At 39.7% G+C, this 18,767-nt stretch overlaps 1 protein-coding gene across 2 annotated transcripts in view; it reads left to right on the top strand.

Moving 5' to 3' along the window:
* The window catches only part of UBA6 (ubiquitin like modifier activating enzyme 6), a 91,020-nt gene continuing 72,506 nt past the window's right edge, over positions 254-18,767 (top strand). Inside the window, exons 1-2 of one of the 2 annotated variants that reach the window (XM_005681656.3) lie at positions 254-339; positions 3,935-3,997. In XM_005681656.3, coding sequence (XP_005681713.2) covers positions 269-339; positions 3,935-3,997 — 134 coding nt within the window. In that variant the 5' untranslated portion in view covers positions 254-268. Of the gene's footprint in view, positions 340-3,420; positions 3,456-3,934; positions 3,998-18,767 lie in introns of those variants that run through there. The other variant, XM_018049508.1, reaches the window with a different exon arrangement.

Here is an 18,767-nt window from a genome sequence, read left to right as displayed (position 1 = left end):
CCACCACACACTGACACACACACACACACACACACACACACACACCCGTACACCCCCGCGCACTTGAACTACCTGCGGCAAAGCCCTCTCCCGGACCACACCCAAACCGGAAGCCAGGACGGCCCTGGGGTTGACGGGAAGGCGCCGCCTGGCTGTTGGCTTGTCAGGCCTGCCCCCTCCTGTGACGTCATTACCCGCCCCTTGACCTCGCGGTCCCGCCCTCTTCCCTGCCTCCCACTAGGCAGCTGCGGCTGCGTCTCTGGAGGCGATGGAGGAATCCCAGCCGGAGGCAGCACGTCCAGGGGAAGAGGCATCTTGCTCCTCCTGGAGGACCAGCCGGTGAGAAAAAGAATGTGGGCGCGAAGTGAGGCATTGCGGGCAGGACCAGGGGTCCGACTTTCTGCATCTCCCACTCGGGCGAGCAGGGAGCGCGCGAGAGGCCGCGGGGCAGGGCAGAGCCGGCCTTGGGCGGCGAGGGTAGCGCGCAGGGTAGGTGTGGCGGCGTGGGCTCCGGCCTCTGCGACTCCCGGCTTTGCTGAGGAGGAAATCCACTTGTCGCCCCTTTCGTCGCTTTCTCAGTTCTGGTTGGGGTCTGCCATCCTCCTTCCTTCCAGTCACCGGACGTAGGAGGGAGGGAGGGAGGGAGGGGCTTTCGGTGCGAGCTTCCCTGCCCCGGTGCCGGACACCTTCCTTCCTTTCGATAAAATGAAAGCTGAGCTCCATGGTGCACGATCCTCTGCTGAGATTCTCCTTTGAAAACTGTTACCAGAGGGAACTCGGTAATAATGAATCAGTGATAGTCAGAACACCCTGAGGCCTGTTGATTGCCCTTTAAAACAAGAGAGAGAAAAAAGAAAAAGAAACGCAGGGGAAAAAACCACGAGTTACCCATTCTTATTTCGCAGTTAGTGTTGAGGTTCACATCTTTTTCATTCCTGCAGAAATAGAGGGGAAACGTTTGTATAGTTCCTGTTTGTCATTTCATAATTAATAAAGCGGATAGTTACATTCTGCCCACTACCAGAATATGATGTGCCGAAGATAGAGGTGGTGGATATTTGATTTTGAGCTAATATGAATGTTCACAAGCCTATAGCTTTTTCACCAGCCTTAGACTGAAAGGGTGCTTTGATACCATGGTATTGCCTGCCATTGCCAGCAATGCCAGACTTACGTGGGGGATATTATGCAATACAAATAAAACCTCCTCTTATTTAAAGCATTTTCCTTTGCCATTTAAGACCTTATCAGAAGAATGATATTTGAAAGATTCCAGTAAGGCAGCACTTTCTGAAAAGTGGGTGTCAGTCATAATCATTAACTGACAGAACTAGTTAGAATGTAGCTCTTCTCATTTTTACTTAAGAGCTTTACCATCTTAGACTGTTGCTCTCCATTCAAGGAAGACAGCTAGAGAGAGTGTACTAACAGTAAGAAAGTTGTAACAAGACTTTTTCTTGAGTTTTGTATTTTGTTAGAGTGCCAGGGTATATTGTGTATGTGTTTTTATTAGTTAGCTGGAAGGTGATATCACAATGATAAGAGAAATAATAACATTTTTGATGATATATTTTCAAATTCTTTACCTATATATCAATATACCAGGCCTAGAAAATTGGATCTTGAAACTGAATTTTGTGTTATCATGTTGTTTTTAGAATCCTGAAACTGATATATAGAACTTCCCCAAACCTAGAATGAATTACACTTTTGCCAAGATGGTATTGATTTTAGCTCAGTCCTGGCAGTTCCCTCTGCTCATGAACCATCTGTGTTTCCCAATTATCATTTTTCTTTCTATGCCACACTGTGAAAAAATTGAAATGAGCTGCAGTGATGGATATCTCACTCTGTATCTTGTCACACTAGTATGTTTCAGTTCAGTTCAGTTGCTCAGTCACATTCGACTCTTTGCGACTCTATGGACTGCAGCATGCCAGGCTTTCTTGTCCATCACCAACTCCTGGAGCTTGCTCAAACTAATGTCCGTTGAGTCGGTAATACCATCCAACCATCTCATCCTCTGTCATCCCCTTCTCCTCCTGCCTTCACTCTTTCCCAGCATCGGGGTCTTTTCTAATGAGTTGGCTCTTCACATCAGGTGGCCAAAGTATTGGAGCTTTAGTTTCAGCATCAGTCCTTCCAATGAATATTCAGGGTTGATTTCCTTTTGGATTGACTGGTTTGATCTCTTTGTAGTCCAAGAGACTCCCAAGAGACTTTTCCAACATCACAGTTTTTTAATTTTTAAAATTTATTTAACAGATTTTTTTTAGTGCTATCTTCATGCCTTCTATGAGAGGTCTGTGTGTGTGTGTGTGTGTGTGTGTGTTCAGTCCTCTCCAACTGAACCCATGGACTAGCCTACCAGTCCATGGAATTGTCCAGGCAAGAATACCGTAGTGGGTTGCCATTTCCTACTCCAAGAGATCTTCCAGACCCAGGGATGGAACCTGTGTCTCCTTAATTGGCAGGTGGATTCTTTACCACTGAGCCAGCTTGGAAACCCCCACTGTGAGAGGTAGTAGACAGTATAGTGTGGTTGTAAGGAACTAGACTGATTAGTTTCAGGGCTTGCCATTTACCTGCTCCATGACCTTGGGCAGGTTATTTAAGTTAATCTCTGTCAACCTCAGGTTTTTCCCTCTGTTCAATGGGTATAGTAATAGTGTCTATCTCATAAAGTTGTTGAAAGGGTTAACTGAGTTAGTAAACACTTAAAACACTGTGACACAATGTTTGTTCTTGTTATTAAATGCCAAGTACTGTTTTAGAGATTTGAAATATAGTAGTAAATTCTTAATGGAGCACACATTCTATAGGGAAAGGCAGCTGATAAATAGTTAAGGATATGTGATTTGAAAAAAATACGGCAGTGAGCCACCTGAGCAGAAGGAGACCATTTAGTTGATAGTGTTGCCAAACTTGGGTCCACTCACTGAATGTGCAGCAAAGCCAATCTACTGACACCAGGTTGTAGTGAAGAAAGTACAGTTTATTGTAGTATTTAGCAAAGAAAACCGGCAGCTCATGCTCCAAAGACAAAAACTCCTCCATTGGCTTTCAGGGAAGAGTTTTTAAAGACAGTCTGAGTGAAAGGGTTATAGGGTATGTGATCCATGCTCAGTTCTCTAATTGCTTGATGGTGAGATAACAGGGTAATGTTTTTGGAACCTTGGTCATCAACCTTCTGGTTCCAACTGATCTGAGGTCTACCTGCTGCTGGTCAGTTAACTTCTTCCGCTTGGTGGGGATGTTAGCATCTGCAAGACAACTAAAGTCCTTGACTTTGTTTTATGACTAAACTATTATTATTTTGTCTTGCTTGACTGCTGGAGTGGATAGCTGTTCCCTTCTCCGGTGTATCTTCCCAACCAGGGATCGAACCCAGGTTTCCCTCATTGCCGGAGGATTCTTTACCATCTGAGCCACCGGAGAAGCCCAAGAATACTGGAGTGGGTATCCTATCCCTTCCCCAGGGGATTTTCCTGACCCAGGAATCGAGCTGGGGTCTCCTGCATTGCAGGTAGATTCTTTATCAGCTGAGCTACCAGGGAAGCCCTAGATATCATCATTATATGTTAAATTCTGGGTATGTATATTATAGAAGGTTTATGGGCCACTCAGTATTGCTAAAATATAAATCCATCAGAATATATATTATAGCAATGATATTTATAGCAATTACAGCAATGATAAAGTAACACCTGAGAATAAAACAACTATGGGCTCTAATTTACACATAGAGCAAGCAGTGAATGAATTTAATTTTGACCAATTTTTAAAATCTAAATAAAGTGGTAATAAAACATATGTCTGGTTTATAAAATCTGTTTTAGTACCTGGTAAATCTGATTTCATGTATAGTTGAATTTTACATTACAAAATATGAATATTAAATAGCTATACTTGTCCTTATGTTTTCTTTTTTCAGTGCAAATACAAATTTCTCCAGCATGCCAACAGAATCTGTGGAGATTGATGATGCATTATACAGGTAAGAACCTTATGGAAGCAAATGTTTTTCCCATTTGTTGTTCTCCTGTAATGGAGTATAGTCTGTTGAAGACACCATTAGGCCTTTGCAGAATTTTGTAAAATGTATTTTAAGAGTTCGCTCAAGTAAAAATTAGGGTTTCTTTCTTTCTTTTACTATAGTCTGAAAGCTTGAATAATATTTAAATCTTGGTTGCTTTAGGTTTGGTTTATGTGACTAAGAATGATTTTGCTCTCTGTTACCAAATATACCTCTTATTTCTGGATAGGAGTACATATTTAATTTCCTGATATTGCAGGAGTGAGTCTCATGAAAGACAATTCATTTCACTTTAGTTAGTGATACAGTGGCATCTAGAGAATATGTTTACTTCAGTGTAAGCTCATTAACAACAATCCATGTTTGCACTGCATAGACAGTGGAGAAGTGATTGAAGAGCTGTGGTTTGAATGGAATTTAGTGGGATTTTTTTTACCATATTTTTTCGTGAAATCAGGATACCTTTTTCAAAATTAAAGAGAACGTAAAAATACATAAGGCTTCCCTGGTGGCTCAGATGGTAAAGCGTCTGCCTATAATGTGGGAGACCTGTTCAATCCCTGAGTCAGTGAAATCCCCTGGAGAAGGAAATGGCAACCCACTCCAGTACTCTTGCCTGGAAAATTCCATGGATGGTGGAGCCTGGTAGGCTACAGTCCATGGGGTCACAAAGAGTTGGAAACTACATGACTGAGCAGCTTCACTTCACTTAAAAACACATAAATTGCTGTCATTTCTAGTAAATTTCTTAAATACTTCGAGATGTTTGCATGGAAGATAGTATAATTTCCATTTAAAAGTGTTTGGATTTTTCTCTATATGTAATCATGAAGAAAGATTTTATGTAGGTAGAATTTGGAACAATAGGCTTTTTATGTATTTTGGATTTCTTTTTATATTTTATTACATGGGATGCATAGTCAATTTTGAGCAGCTTAGGAGGAGCTGATATGTCGATTTCAAGTCCTATTTTTCCTATACCCTTGGAAGAAGAGAGAAAGGCTAACTTGATTTTGCTTATGTGAAAACTGTTTACCATATGATCTCCTAGCTATAATTATATTGGGTTGACCAAAAGGTTCGTTCTTTTTTTTTTGTAAGAAGGCTCTAGTAGCGCTTAGTTGTCTTTAAGTTCATTCAAAACAGTTTTATTAGGTGATATTATGACAGCTGTCGTGTCAGTGTGTTTTGAAAAAACTTATCAAAATTGGTAAATTTTTGTGTAGTCATTTCAGTATTGAAGATGGAAGAAAGAAAGCATTTTTGGTGTATTATGCTTTATTAGTTCAAGAAAGGTAAAAATGCAACTGAAATGCAAAAAAAAAAAACAGATTTGGTACATTATGCAGAAGGTGCTGTGACTGAACATGTCAGAAGTGATTTGCAAAGCTTTGTGCTGGAGATTTCTTGTTGGATGATGTTACACAGTCTGGTAGACCAGATGAAGTTGATAGCAGTCAAATCAAGACATTAATTGAAAACAGTCAACATTATATCACACAGGAGATAGGTGACATACTCAAAATACCCAAATCAAGTGTTAAAAATCATTTGTACCAGCTTGATTATGTTAATTGCATTGATGTTTGGGTTCCACATAAGTTAAGGGGGGAAAAAAACCTTGATTACATTTCTGCATGCAAATCTGTAGTGAAAACTTTCTATTTTTAAAACAAATTGTGATGAGTGGCAAAAAGTAGATACTGTACACTAATGTGGAATGAAAGAGATTATCGGGCAAGCGAAATGAACTACCGCCAATCACACCAAAGGCCATTCTTCATCCAGAGAAGGTGATGTTGTGTATGTGATAGTGTTGGAAAGTGAAAGTGCTAGTCACTCAGTTGTGTCCGCTTCTGTGACCCCATAGACTGTAGCCCACCAGGCTCCTCTGTCCATGGGATTTCCCAGACAAGAATACTGGAGTGGGTAGCCATGCCCTTCTCCAAGGGATCTTCCCAACACAGGGATCGAACCTGGGTCTCCTGCATTGTGGGCAGATTCTTCACTGTCTGAGCCACCGGGGAAGCCCTGGGGTTGAAAGGGAGTCCTCTATTATAAGGTCCTTCTGGAAAATGAAACAGCTCTAACAAGTACTGTTCTCTGGAGACTGTAAAAGGCACCTGGAACAGTTCTTTGCTCAAAAAGATAAAAAGTTTTGGGAACATAAAATTATGCAGTTGCCTGAAAAATGGCAGAAGGTAGTAGAGCAAAATGGTGAATACATTGTTCAATAAAGTTCCTTCAGTCTTTAAGTGGAAATGAAAAGTATATCTTTTATTTTTACTTAAAAATAGAAGGACCCTTTTGCCCAACCCAATATATATATTTAAGTAGAAAATATTTTTAGGGCATTTTCAATACCTACTTTAACAAAGTGTCTTGCTAAATATATTTCACTTTTTTCTTATTACTCAATCTTAAACCACCTCATAGTTTCTGATCAACTAAACCTGCAGTTATTCTCAGAATCTAAAGGTTTTTGGGGGGCTGGAGGAGCACTTCTGACAGCATTCTGAGCCACATCTCTATTTAGTTTCTCATCTTTATTACCAGTACATTGTCAGGTAAGTTAGGCAGACTTGGCCAGTTGTATAGATTTGCCCATTTCTTTTTCTCCAAAGATATGCCTGAGCCTGCTAATCCAGCGATTTATCTAAAGATAATGAATGAGTCCCAATTTAGTACTCAAGCCTTGGTTTTCTAACTTTGCTTTTACCAAAGGATGCTCCATTGGAGGTATCTATATATGTGTTATTCACTCGGTCATTTCTAACTCTCTAATACCATGGTCTGTAGCGTGCCAGGCTCCTGTGTCCATGTTCTCCAGGCAAGAACACTGGATTAAGTTGCCATTCCCTTCTTCAGGGTATCGTCCTCACCCAGGGTCAGGTCTTCCACATTGCAGGCAGATTCTTTACCATCCCACACCAGGGGACACAATTGGAGGAAATTAAAACTAATTCAGATAATTCTAAAATTATTACTTTGCTGTACTTTGCTGTCTCTCTTTCTCTCTCTTTTTAATCTTTCTTGCATATAGGCTCCTATGTAGAGGTCACTATATAAAGAAGGGGTGAATATCAGAGCAGCATCAGGGCATTCTTAGGTTCTGGATTAGTGCAGTCATAGTGGTATCAATACTGTGCGTATTCTAGTGGAATACTAGAGGAAGTTCCTCTGGCTTTTGAGATAACAGTTTTCTTGGATTTGCTTGTATTCCTCAGATTTCTCAGACTTCTCTTAGTCTGCTCTTGCTTTTATGTAAAGCCAGGTCCCAACTTTAGAATTTTTATCTCAGTTCATTCTTTGGTTCATGTCCATTTCCACAATTTTAGCTATTTCTCTAAGCTACTGATGCTTGAGTCTCTTTCTTTAGCTTTCTTCTTCCAAGCTCAGTACATTCTTTTTAAAATGCATACAAGATGGTTTAAATGTAAACCAGGCAGATGTTCAGCAGATAGCTCGTTTTGTTTTTTTTTTAATTGACATATAGTTGATTTACAGTGTTGTGTTAGAATATCGACTTTTTGAGAAAGACTTTGTAGAGAGAAGTGAACAAAGTCTTTGACTTTAGAAGAGAATGTTCACATCCAATCCTGACATTTATATGAACCAAAACTATTTAATCTTTCTACTTCTCATACTTCTCACATGTAAATGAGAAGAATAATACCTCATAAGAATAATATCTTAGCCTTAAAGATTTCATGAAAAAACTATTAATATAAAAAAATTTTCAGCGTGAAGTATCTCAACACTGCTGCTGCTGCTGCTGCTGCTGCTAAGTAGCTTCAGTCGTGTCCGACTCTGTGCGACCCCATAGATGGCAGCCCATCAGGCTCCCCCGTCCCTGGGATTCTACAGGCGAGAACACTGGAGTGGTTGCCATTTCCTTCTCCAATGCATGAAAGTGAAAAGTGAAAGTGAAGTCACTCAGTTGTGTCCGACCCTCAGCGACCCCATGGACTGCAGCCCTCCAGGCTCCTCCATTCATGGGATTTGCCAGGCAAGAGTACTGGAGTGGGGTGCCATTTCCTTCTCCAGCTAAATAGTATAATATACATTTAAGCCCTCTTTGGGTATAGTGTAGCAGTGGCAAGAGTTTGAACTTTGGTGGTGTTAGATCTGAATTTGAATCATTCTCCATTGTTTGTGAGTGTATGATATTAGGTTACTTAACCTTTTAAGTGTCATTGTTTCTTTCATTTATTAATTTTTTTTCATCCACTCACTTATTCAACATATTTAATGAGAAAATGTGCACAGATTGAAAATTCATCATGAAGAATGATACCTATGAGTTCAATAACTTCTAATTTGCCATGAGTTATGGTCCTGTCTTTGTTTTTGGCTTCCATGTCACTTCTCACCCCATTACCCTCTGACATCCTATTGCTTATCTTTGCCAAAATTTATATTAATATTGTCAAGATTTAGGATTTGAATTTGCCCCACTTACAAGCTAAAAGCTAGCCTATTATTATTTAGTGGATGCTAACAGGCTGGATGGCATCACTGACTCGATGGACGTGAGTCTGAGTGAACTCCGGGAGATGGTGATGGACAGGGAGGCCTGGCGTGCTGCGATTCATGAGGTCACAAAGAGTCGGACACGACTGAGCAACTGAACTGAACAGAAAATGTGGAACATCTGGGTCAGAGACAAAGTGTTTCACTACTAATGATACAGCAAAGAGCAGGGGCATCATCCTAATATTGGTTCTCCTTACTCCCAAGTCCCACCTCATCTCTCAGAGTCAAATACAACCCTGAGAAAAGGCCAAGTAAAGAGCAGTCAAGACATTGTCTTCTAGGCATATCTAGAGAGACATCTTGGAGTTGAAAGACCCATGAAAGAGTATCTCCCATCATAAATACATATTTTCCCACAGCTTCATTGAGATATAAATTAATGTAAAGTAGATCAGGCATATTTAAAGTATACATATTGATATGTTTTGACATGTGTATATACTCATGAAATCATCACCACAATTTAGATAACATCAGTCACAACTAAACATTTTCTCTGTGCCCCTTGGTAATTTCTACCTCTCTTCTCACTCCAGCTGCCATTTTCCCCAGGCAGCTACTCATCTGCTTTTGTACTGTAGAATAGTTTTCATTTTCTAGAATTTTATATAAATGGAGTCATACAGTATGTACACCTTTGGGAAGTTTGACTTCTTTCACTCAGTGTAATGAGTTTGAGATTCATATATGATTTTGTATCAGTAATTTTTTCCTTTTTATCGATGGGTTTTCTATTTTATGGCTATACTACAGTTTATTAGCTTCCTTGTAATTTTTGCAGTTGTACAAATATAGGCTTACAAAATTGTACAATATTTGTAATTGTACAAATATAGGCTTCACTGGTGGCTCAGCTGGTAAAAAATCTGCCTGCAATGTGGGAGACCGGGGTTCTATCCCTGCGTTGGGAAGATCCCCTGGAGAAGGGAATGGCTACCCACTCCAGTATTCTGGCTTGGAGAATTCCATGGACTGTATAGTCCATGGGGGTCACAAAGAGTCAGACTCAGCAACTTTCACTTTCACAGTTTATTTAATCACTTAATAATTGTTGATGGACCTTTGGGTTGTTTCCAGGTTTGGGGTATTACAAATAAGGCTGTTATGAGAATTTATATATACTGATGTTTTAACTATTGAACTTTAAGAGCCTTTAATATGGTATGCCTGTCAATATTAAGAAACTTTAATATGTCAACTTTAAGAACCTTTAATATAATATGTATGTCAATTTAATAAGGTTATATAGTTGTGTCGGACACAACTCAGACTGAACAACAGCAGTCAGTTAGATTAGCAAGATTGTAAGATAGGAAGTAAATATGCAAAAATCAACTGTTCTCCAGTTTAACAGTAATGAATAACTGGAAACTGAAACTTAAAAATTACCATTTACAATAATATAAAAAATATAAAAATTTGACAAAAGTTATGTAAGATATTTGCACTGGTAACTATATAACATTACTAAGGAGGGTATAGCAATATTTACAGACTACCATATTAAAGTTGTGTCAGACTCATTTTGAATCCATGGCCTGTAGCACAGCAGGCTCCCTTGTCCTTCACTATCTCCCAGAGTTTGCTCAAATTATATCCATTGAGTCAGTGATGATATCTGTCTCACCCTCTACCATCCCCTTATCCTTTTGCCTTCAATCAGGGTCTTTTCCAAGGAGTCAGTTCTTCACATAAGGTGGCCAAATATTGGGGCTCCAGCAACAGCCCTTCCAATGAATATTCAGGGTTGATTTCCTTTAAGATAGGCGACTTTAATCTCCTTGCAGTCCGAGGGACTCTCAAGAGTCTTTTCCAGCACCACAATTCTAAAACATCAATTCTTCGGTGAGGATATAATGTTCAGTTCAGTTCAGTCACTCAGTCATGTCCGACTCTTTGCGACCCCATGAATTGCAGCACGCCAGGCTTCCCTGTCCATCACCAACTCCCGGAGTTCACTCAGACTCACATCCATCGAGTCAATGATGCCATCCAGCCATCTCATCCTCTGTCGTCCCCTTCTCCTGCCCCCAATCCCTCCCAGCATCAGAGCTTTTTCCAATGAGCCAATTCTTCGCATGAGGTGGCCAAAGTATTGGAGTTTCAGCTTTAGCATCATTGCTTCCAAAGAACACCCAGGGCTGATCTCCTTTAGAATGGACTGGTTGGATCTCCTTGCAGTCCAAGGGACTCTGAAGAGTCTTCTCCAACACCACAGTTCAAAGGCATCAATTCTTTGGTGCTCAGCTTTCTTCACAGTCCAACTCTCACATCCATACATGACCACTGGAAAAACCATAGCCTTGACTAGATGGACCTTTTTTGGCAAAATAATGTCTCTGCTTTTGAATATGCTATTTAGGTTGGTCAGAACTTTCCTTGCAAGGAGTAAGCGTCTTTTAATTTCATGGCTACAGTCACCATCTGCAGTGACTTTGGAGCCCAAAAAAATAGTCTGACACTGTTTCCACTGTTTCCCCATCTATTTCCCATGAAGTGATGGGACCAGACGCCATGATCTTCGTTTTCTGAATGTTGAGCTTTAAGCAAACATTTTCACTCTCCACTTTCACTTTATCAAGAGGCTTTTTAGTTCCTCTTCACTTTCTACCATAAGGGTGGTGTCATGTGCATATCTGAGGTTATTGATATTTCTCCCGGCAATCTTGATTCCAGCTTGTGTTTCTTCCAGCCCAGCGTTTCTCATGATGTACTCTGCATAGAAGTTAATAAGCAGGGTGACTTGACGTACTCCTTTTCCTATTTGGAACCAGTCTGTTGTTCCATGTCCAGTTCTAACTGTTGCTTCGTGACCTGCATAGAGGTTTCTCAAGAGGCAGGTCAGGTGGTCTGGTATTCCCATCTCTTTCAGAATTTTCCACAGTTTATTGTGATCCACACAGTCAAAGGCTTTGGTATAGTAAATAAAGTAGAAATAGATGTTTTTCTGGAACTCTCTTGCTTTTTCCGTGATCCAGTGGATGTTGGCAATTTGATCTCTGGTTCCTCTGCCTTTTTTAAAACCAGCTTGAACATCAGGAAGTTCACGGTTCATGTACTGCTGAAGCCTGGCTTGGAGAATTTTGAGCATTACATGGTCAACAGCGAAATCAGATTGACTATATTCTTTGCAGCCAAAGAAGGAGAAGCTCTGTACAGTCAACAAAAACAAGACCAGGAGCTGACTGTGGCTCAGATCATGAACTCCTTATCACCAAAATCAGACTTAAATTGAAGAAAGTAGGGAAAATCATTAGACCATTCAGGTATGACCTAAATCAAATCCCTTATGATTATACAGTGGAAGTGAGAAATAGATTTAAGGGACTAGATCTGATAGAGTGCCTGATGAACTATGGATGGAGGTTCATGACATTGTACAGGAGACAGGGATCAAGACCATCCCCATGGAAAAGTAATGCAAAAAAGCAAAATGGCTGTCTGAGGAAGCCTTACAAATAGCTGTGAAAAGAAGAGAAGCCAGAAGCAAAGGAGAATAGGAAAGATATAAGCATCTAAATGCAGAGTTCCAAAGAATAGCAAGAAGAGATAAGAAAGCCTTCCTCAGCAATCAGTGTGAAGAAATAGAGGCAAACAACAGAATGGGACAGACTAGAGATCTCTTCGAGAAAATTAGAGATACCAAGAGAACATTTCATGCAAAAATGGGCTCGATAAAGGACAGAAATGGTCTGGACCTAACAGAAGCAGAAGATATTAAGAAGAGGTGGCAGGAATACACAGAAGAACTGTACAAAAAAGATCTTCACGACCCAGATAATCCCAATGGTGTACTCACTCACCTAGAGCCAGACATCTTGGAATGTGAAGTCAAGTGGGCCTTAGAAAGCATCACTATGAACAAAGCTAGTGGAGGTGATGGAATTCCAGTTGAGCTATGTCAAATCCTGAAAGATGATGCTGCACTCAGTATGCCAGCACATTTGGAAAACTGAGCAGTGGCCACAGGACTGGAAAAGGTCAGTTTTCATTCCAATCCCAAAGAAAGGCAATGCCAAAGAATGCTCAAACCTCTGCACAATTGCACTCATCTCACACACTAGTAAAGTATAGTATTAGCTATATGTTTTTCATAGTTACCCTTTGTTAGGTCGAGGAAGTACCCTTCTGTCACTAGTTTGCTTAGAGTTTTGTTGTTTTTTTAAATCAGAAATGGCGTATTGTAATTGTCAAACATTTTTTCTGTATTCATGAAAGTGATTATATGGCTTTTCCAATGTAGTCTTTTAATATTATGAATTACAATGATGTCTTTTAGAGTATTATACCACCATTGCATTCTGTTTCTGGGATTAAACTCACATGATGTATTTTTACAGAAATTCTGTTAAAAATTTTTGCATCTATGTTACAACATGAAGGATATTGGTTTGAGTATTTTTTACTGAATGATTTTGCCTGGTTTTGGTATCAGAGTGATGCTGACCTCACAGAATAAGCTTAGAGTTATTTTTTCTTCAGATTTCTTGAAAGCTTGTGTAGAGTCAGTATTATTTTTTCTCATATTTTTGGTAGAATTCACAGGGAAGCTGTCTTTGGAGTTTTCTTTGTGGGAAAGTTTTAAATTATTAATACATATTAAATAGCTAGTAAATACTGGGATATTCAGATGATATATTTCTTCTTGAGTGAGCTTTAGTAGTTTGGGTCTTTCAAAGAGTATGTTCATTTGTCTTCATTGGTTGAATTTAGTGGCATGAAGTTGTTTGTAATATTCCCTGAATATCCTTTTTTAGTTTCTATAGAATCTGAACAATATTCCCTGCTCATTCCTGATAATGGTAATTATCAAGATAATTATCTGATAATGGTAAGAGAGGATAATTCTGTCTTCTCTTCTTTTCCTGATCATTCTGACTAGAGGTTTGTTCATTTTATTTTCTTCTCAAAGAACCAGCAGTTAAATTGATTTTTAAAATATTTTTTATTTTGTATCTCAGTAATTTCTGTGCTTTAAAGGGTTTTTTTCCCTGCTATATTTAGTTTAATTTGATCTTTTTCTTATTTCTTAAAGTAGAAGTTGAGATCATTGATTTTTGAGACCTTTAAGTGTCTTACTAGTTTCCAGATAATACGGAATTTTTTTTCAGAGATCTTTCTGTTGATCTCTAATCATTCCAGTGTTATCAGGAAACATACTTTGTGTGACTTAAATTTTTTAAAGTTTTTTTAGTGGAGAATATGGTCTGTCTTGGTCAATTTTCTGTACATTTGCAGAGAATATGTATTCTGTTATTTACTGGCTTGTCCTATCAATGTCAGTTAGATCAAATTGATTAATAACATTGTTCAACTGTTCTGAAACACTACTGATTTTCTGTCTATTCTTTATACCGATTGTTAAGAGATGGATATTGTCCATAATTTCCTGTTTGTGTATTTCATACTTTTTTGCATCACATAGTTTGTCGCTGTGTTATTAGTACCTAAATATTTAGAATTGTTGCTGCTGCTGCTGCTAAGTCACTTCATTCATGTCCGACTCTGTGCAACCCCAGAGACAGCAGCCCACCAGGCTGCCCCATCCCTGGGATTCTCCAGGGAAGAACACTGGAGTGGGTTGCCATTTCCTTCTCCAATGCATGAAAATAAAAAGTGAAAGTCAAGTCGCTCAGTCATTTCTGACTCCTAGTGACACCATGGACTGCAGCCTACCAGGCTCCTCCATCCATGGGATTTTCCAGGCAAGAGTACTGGAGTGAGGTGCCTTTGCCTTCTCCGTAAGAATTGTTATGTCCTATTAAAATAGTCTGCTTTTCCCTTGATTATTGGTATCATGATATCTTTTTCCACCCTTTTACTTTTCTTTTTTGTGTGTATTTAAGTGGGCCTCCTTGTAGATAGTATATAGTATAATTGGGTTTTTTGTCTTTATTCAGTGTGACACTCTTTTAGAGGCATGGTTGCACCATGTATATTTAACATGTGACATGCGAGATCTTCGGTTCAGTTCAGTCACTCAGTCATGTCCGACTCTCTGCGACCCCATGAATTGCAGCACGCCAGGCCTCCCTGTCTATCACCAACTCCCGGAGTTCAGTCAGACTCACGTCCATAGAGTCAGTGATGCCATCCAGCCATCTCATCCTCTGTCATCCCCTTCTCCTCCTGCCCCCAATCCCTCCCAACATCAAAGTTTTTTCCAATGAGTCAATTCTTTGCATGAGGTGGCCAGAGTACTGGAGCTTCACCTTTAGCATCATTCTTTCCAAAGAAATCCCAGGGTTGATCTCCTTCAGAATGGACTGGTTGGATCTCCTTGCAGTCCAAGGGACTCTCAAGAGTCTTCTCCAACACCACAGTTCAAAAGCATCAATTCTTTGGCGCTCAGCCTTCCTCACAGTCCAACTCTCACATCTATACATGACCACAGGAAAAACCATAGCCTTGACTAGACAGACCTTAGTCAGCAAAGTAATGTCCCTGCTTTTGAATATGCTGTCTAGGTTGGTCATAACTTTTCTTCCAAGGAGTAAGCATCTTTTAATTTCATGGCTGCAGTCACCATCTGCAGTGACTTTGGAACCCCAAACAATAAAGTCTGACACTACTTCCACTGTTTCTCCATCTATTTCCCATGGAGTGATGGGACCGGGTGCCATGATCTTCGTTTTCTGAATGTTGAGCTTTAAGCAAACTTTTTCACTCTCCTCTTTTACTTTCATCAAGAGACTTTAGTTCCTCTTCACTTTCTGCCATAAGGTTGGTGTCATCTGCATCTCTGAGGTTATTGATATTTTTCCCGGCAGTCTTGATTCCAGCTTGTGTTTCTTCCAGTCCAGCGTTTCTCATGATGTAGTCTGCATATAAGTTAAATAAGCAGGGTGACAATATACAGCCTTGACATACTCCTTTTCCTATTTGGAACCAGTCTGTTGTTCCATGTCCAGTTCTAACTGTTGCTTCCTGGCCTGCATACAGATTTCTCAAGAGGCAGGTTAGGTGGTCTGGTATTCCCATCTCTCTAGAATTTTCCACAGTTTATTGTGATCCACACAGTCAAAGGCTTTGGCATAGTCAATAAAGCAGAAAGAGATGTTTTTCTGAAACTCTCTAGCTTTTTCCGTGATCCAGCGGATGTTGGCAATTTGATCTCTGGTTCCTCTGCCTTTTCGAAAACCATATTGAACATCAGGGAGTTCACGGTTCACGTATTGCCGAAGCCCGGCTTGGAGAATTTTGAGCATTACTTTACTAGCGTGTGAGATGAGTGCAATTGTGCGGTACTTTGAGCATAATTTGGCATTGCCTTTCTTTGAGATTGGAATGAAAACTGACCTTTTCCAGTCCTGTGGCCACTGCTGAGTTTTCCAAATTTGCTGGCATATTGAGTGCAGCACTTTCACAGCATCATCTTTCAGAATTTGAAATAGCTCTACCGGCATTCCATCACCTCCACTAGCTTTGTTCTTAGTGATGCTTTCTAAGGCCCACTTGACTTCACATTCCAGGATTTCTGGCTCTAGATGAGTGATTTCCCCCCCAGCAGAAGTGCAGAGTGTTAACCAATAGAACCACCAAGGAAGTTCTGTTGATAATATTTCTGCTATTTGTTTTCTAATTGCCTAATCTGTCTGTTACTGGTATTCCTTTTCTCTCTCTTTTTGTTGAATAATTGAGCATTTAAGTTATATTTTATCTTCTTTACTGACATGTTACAGTTGTAACATATTGTCCCTCAGTATCCCTGGGGTATCCATTCCAGGAGCCTCCATGTATACCAAAATACATGAATGCTCAAGCCTGTTGCATCAAGTGATATGATATAATGAATACAGTTGGTTGTCCGTGTCCTTGGGCTTCCCTCTGGCTCAGATGGTAAAGAGGTTGCCTACAGTGTGGGAGACCTGGGTTCCATCCCTGGGTTGGGAAGATCCCCTGGAGAAGGGAAAGGCTACCCACTTCAGTATTCTGGCCTGGAGAATTCCATGGACTGTATAGACCATGGGATCGCAAAGAGATGAACACAGCTGAACAACTTTGGCTAACGTCCATGTCTTTGGATGTAAATATGGAGGGCTGACTATATGTTTTTTTTAAAGAAAAAACACACATAAGTGGACCCACACAGCTCAAACCTATGTTTGAGAGTCAGGTGTACTTTCTTTTGCTTTGTTTAGTGATTCAGTTCAGTCTCTCAGCTGTGCCCAACTCTGTGACCTCATGGACTACAGCATGCCAGGCTTCCCTGTCCATTACCAACTCCCGAAGCCTAATCAAACTCATGTGCATCGAGTCAGTGATGCCATCCAACCATCTCATTCTCTGTCATCTGCTTCTCCTCCTGCCTTCAGTCTTTCCCAGTATCAGGGTCTTTTCCACTGAGTCAGTTCTTCGCATCAGGTGGCCAAAGTATTGGAGTTTCAGCTTCTGCATCAGTCCTTCCAGTGATTATTTAGAACTGATTTTCTTCAGGATTGACTGTTTTGATCTTGCAGTTCAAGGGACTCTCAAGAGTCTTCTCCAACGCCTCAGTTCAAAAGCATCAATTCTTCAGTGTTCTAGAGGATGAGATGGCTGGCTGGCATCACTGAATCGATGGAGTGAGTTTGCGTAAACTCCGGGAGTTGGTCACGGACAGGGAGGCCTGGCGTGCTGCGATTCATGGGGTCAGAGTCAGACATGATTGAGTGACTGAACTGAACTGGACTAGCTTTCTTTGTAGTACAGTTCTCACATCCATACATGACTGCTGCAAAACCATAGCTTTGACTAGATGGAAAGTGATTACTTTATGGTTTATAGTTTAAATCTCTATAGTGTGTACTCAGATCTAACATCACTTCCTGTATGGTATAAGAAAGTTACCATAGTGTTCTTCTGTTTCTCTTTTTTAGGACTTGAGTTATCATTGTCTTAAAATTTTACTTTGACATAATGTTATAAACTCACAGTTGGAGAAGGAAATGGCAACCCACTCCAGTGTTCTTGCCTGGAGAGAATCTCAGGGACGATGGAGCCTGGTGGGCTGCCGTCTATGGGGTCGCACAGAGTTGGACACGACAGAAGCAACTTAGCAGCAGCAGCAGCAGCATAAACTCACAATACATTATTGTATTTGACTTAACCAGTCAATTATCTTTAAAAGAGATTTTAAAAATAAAGAAACAAGAGTTTTGTGATTTCTGATGTTCTCTATTCCTTTGTGTAAATTAAGATTTCCATCTAATACTGTTTTCTTCTGCCTGAAGATTTACTTTGATATTTCTTATGGTGAAAGTCTACCAGCAATGAATTCTTTCAGCTGTTATATGTCTGATGAAGTCTTTACTTCTCTTTTTTGAAACTGAGTATAGAAATTTAGGTTGACCTTATCTTCCTTTCAATGTTTTAAAAATGTGCCTTTGTCATCCAGTTTGTACTGCTTCCTGGGAGAAAGTCAATTATCATTCTTACCTTTCCTCTGTAAATTGCATGATCTGTTTTCTCTGATTATTTTTAATATTTTCTCTTCATCCGTGGTTTTAAACAATTACTATATCCTTTAGTGTAGTTTTCTTTTTACGTTTTGTTGTTTGTTTACATCATGGTCTGTGAGTTTGTTGTGCTCGTAGAAAAATTTTAACTGCTTAGTTCTTCAAGTATATTGTTCTCTCCCCTTTTCTCCAGTCTCTTTCAGGGACCTCAGTTTCACATAGACCAAGTGAAGTTGTCCCACAACTCACTTAAGCTCTTTTGGTTTTGGAGGGGTTTTATCCCCCAGTTTTGTTTTGTTTCATTTCTGTTTTTCATTTTGTAAAGTCTGTTGCTGTGTCTTCAGGTTCACTTCTGCAGTGTTGAATCTGTTGATTCCACTCAAAGTGTTTTTCATCTTACATTTTATAGTTTTCATCTCTGGAAGTTTTGCTGCTTCTTGAGCATATGAATTATATTTTTAACTGTTTTAGTCTTTGTCCACACATTCTATCATATGTCATTTCTAAGTCTCTTCTATTGATTTTTCTATCTAGAGTTGTATTTCCTACTTTTTTGCATATCTAGTAATTTTTTTTTTTGCATTTCTAGTTTTTTTGTTTTTTGTTTTTTTTTAGTGTATGTTAGACATTATGAATTTTACCTTTTTGGGTGCTGAATTATCTTAAATTCCTTTAAATATTCTTGAGCTTTTTCAAGGACACAGTTAAATTACTTGAAAACAAGTTTATTTTTATGAAGGCTTACTTTTAAGCTTTGC

Source organism: Capra hircus, chromosome 6, assembly GCF_001704415.2.
Source record: "Capra hircus breed San Clemente chromosome 6, ASM170441v1, whole genome shotgun sequence".
NCBI classification, from domain to species: Eukaryota; Metazoa; Chordata; class Mammalia; order Artiodactyla; family Bovidae; genus Capra; species Capra hircus.
The sequence above is the reverse complement of the archived record's forward strand: the minus strand, read 5'-3'. Positions and strand labels throughout refer to the sequence as shown.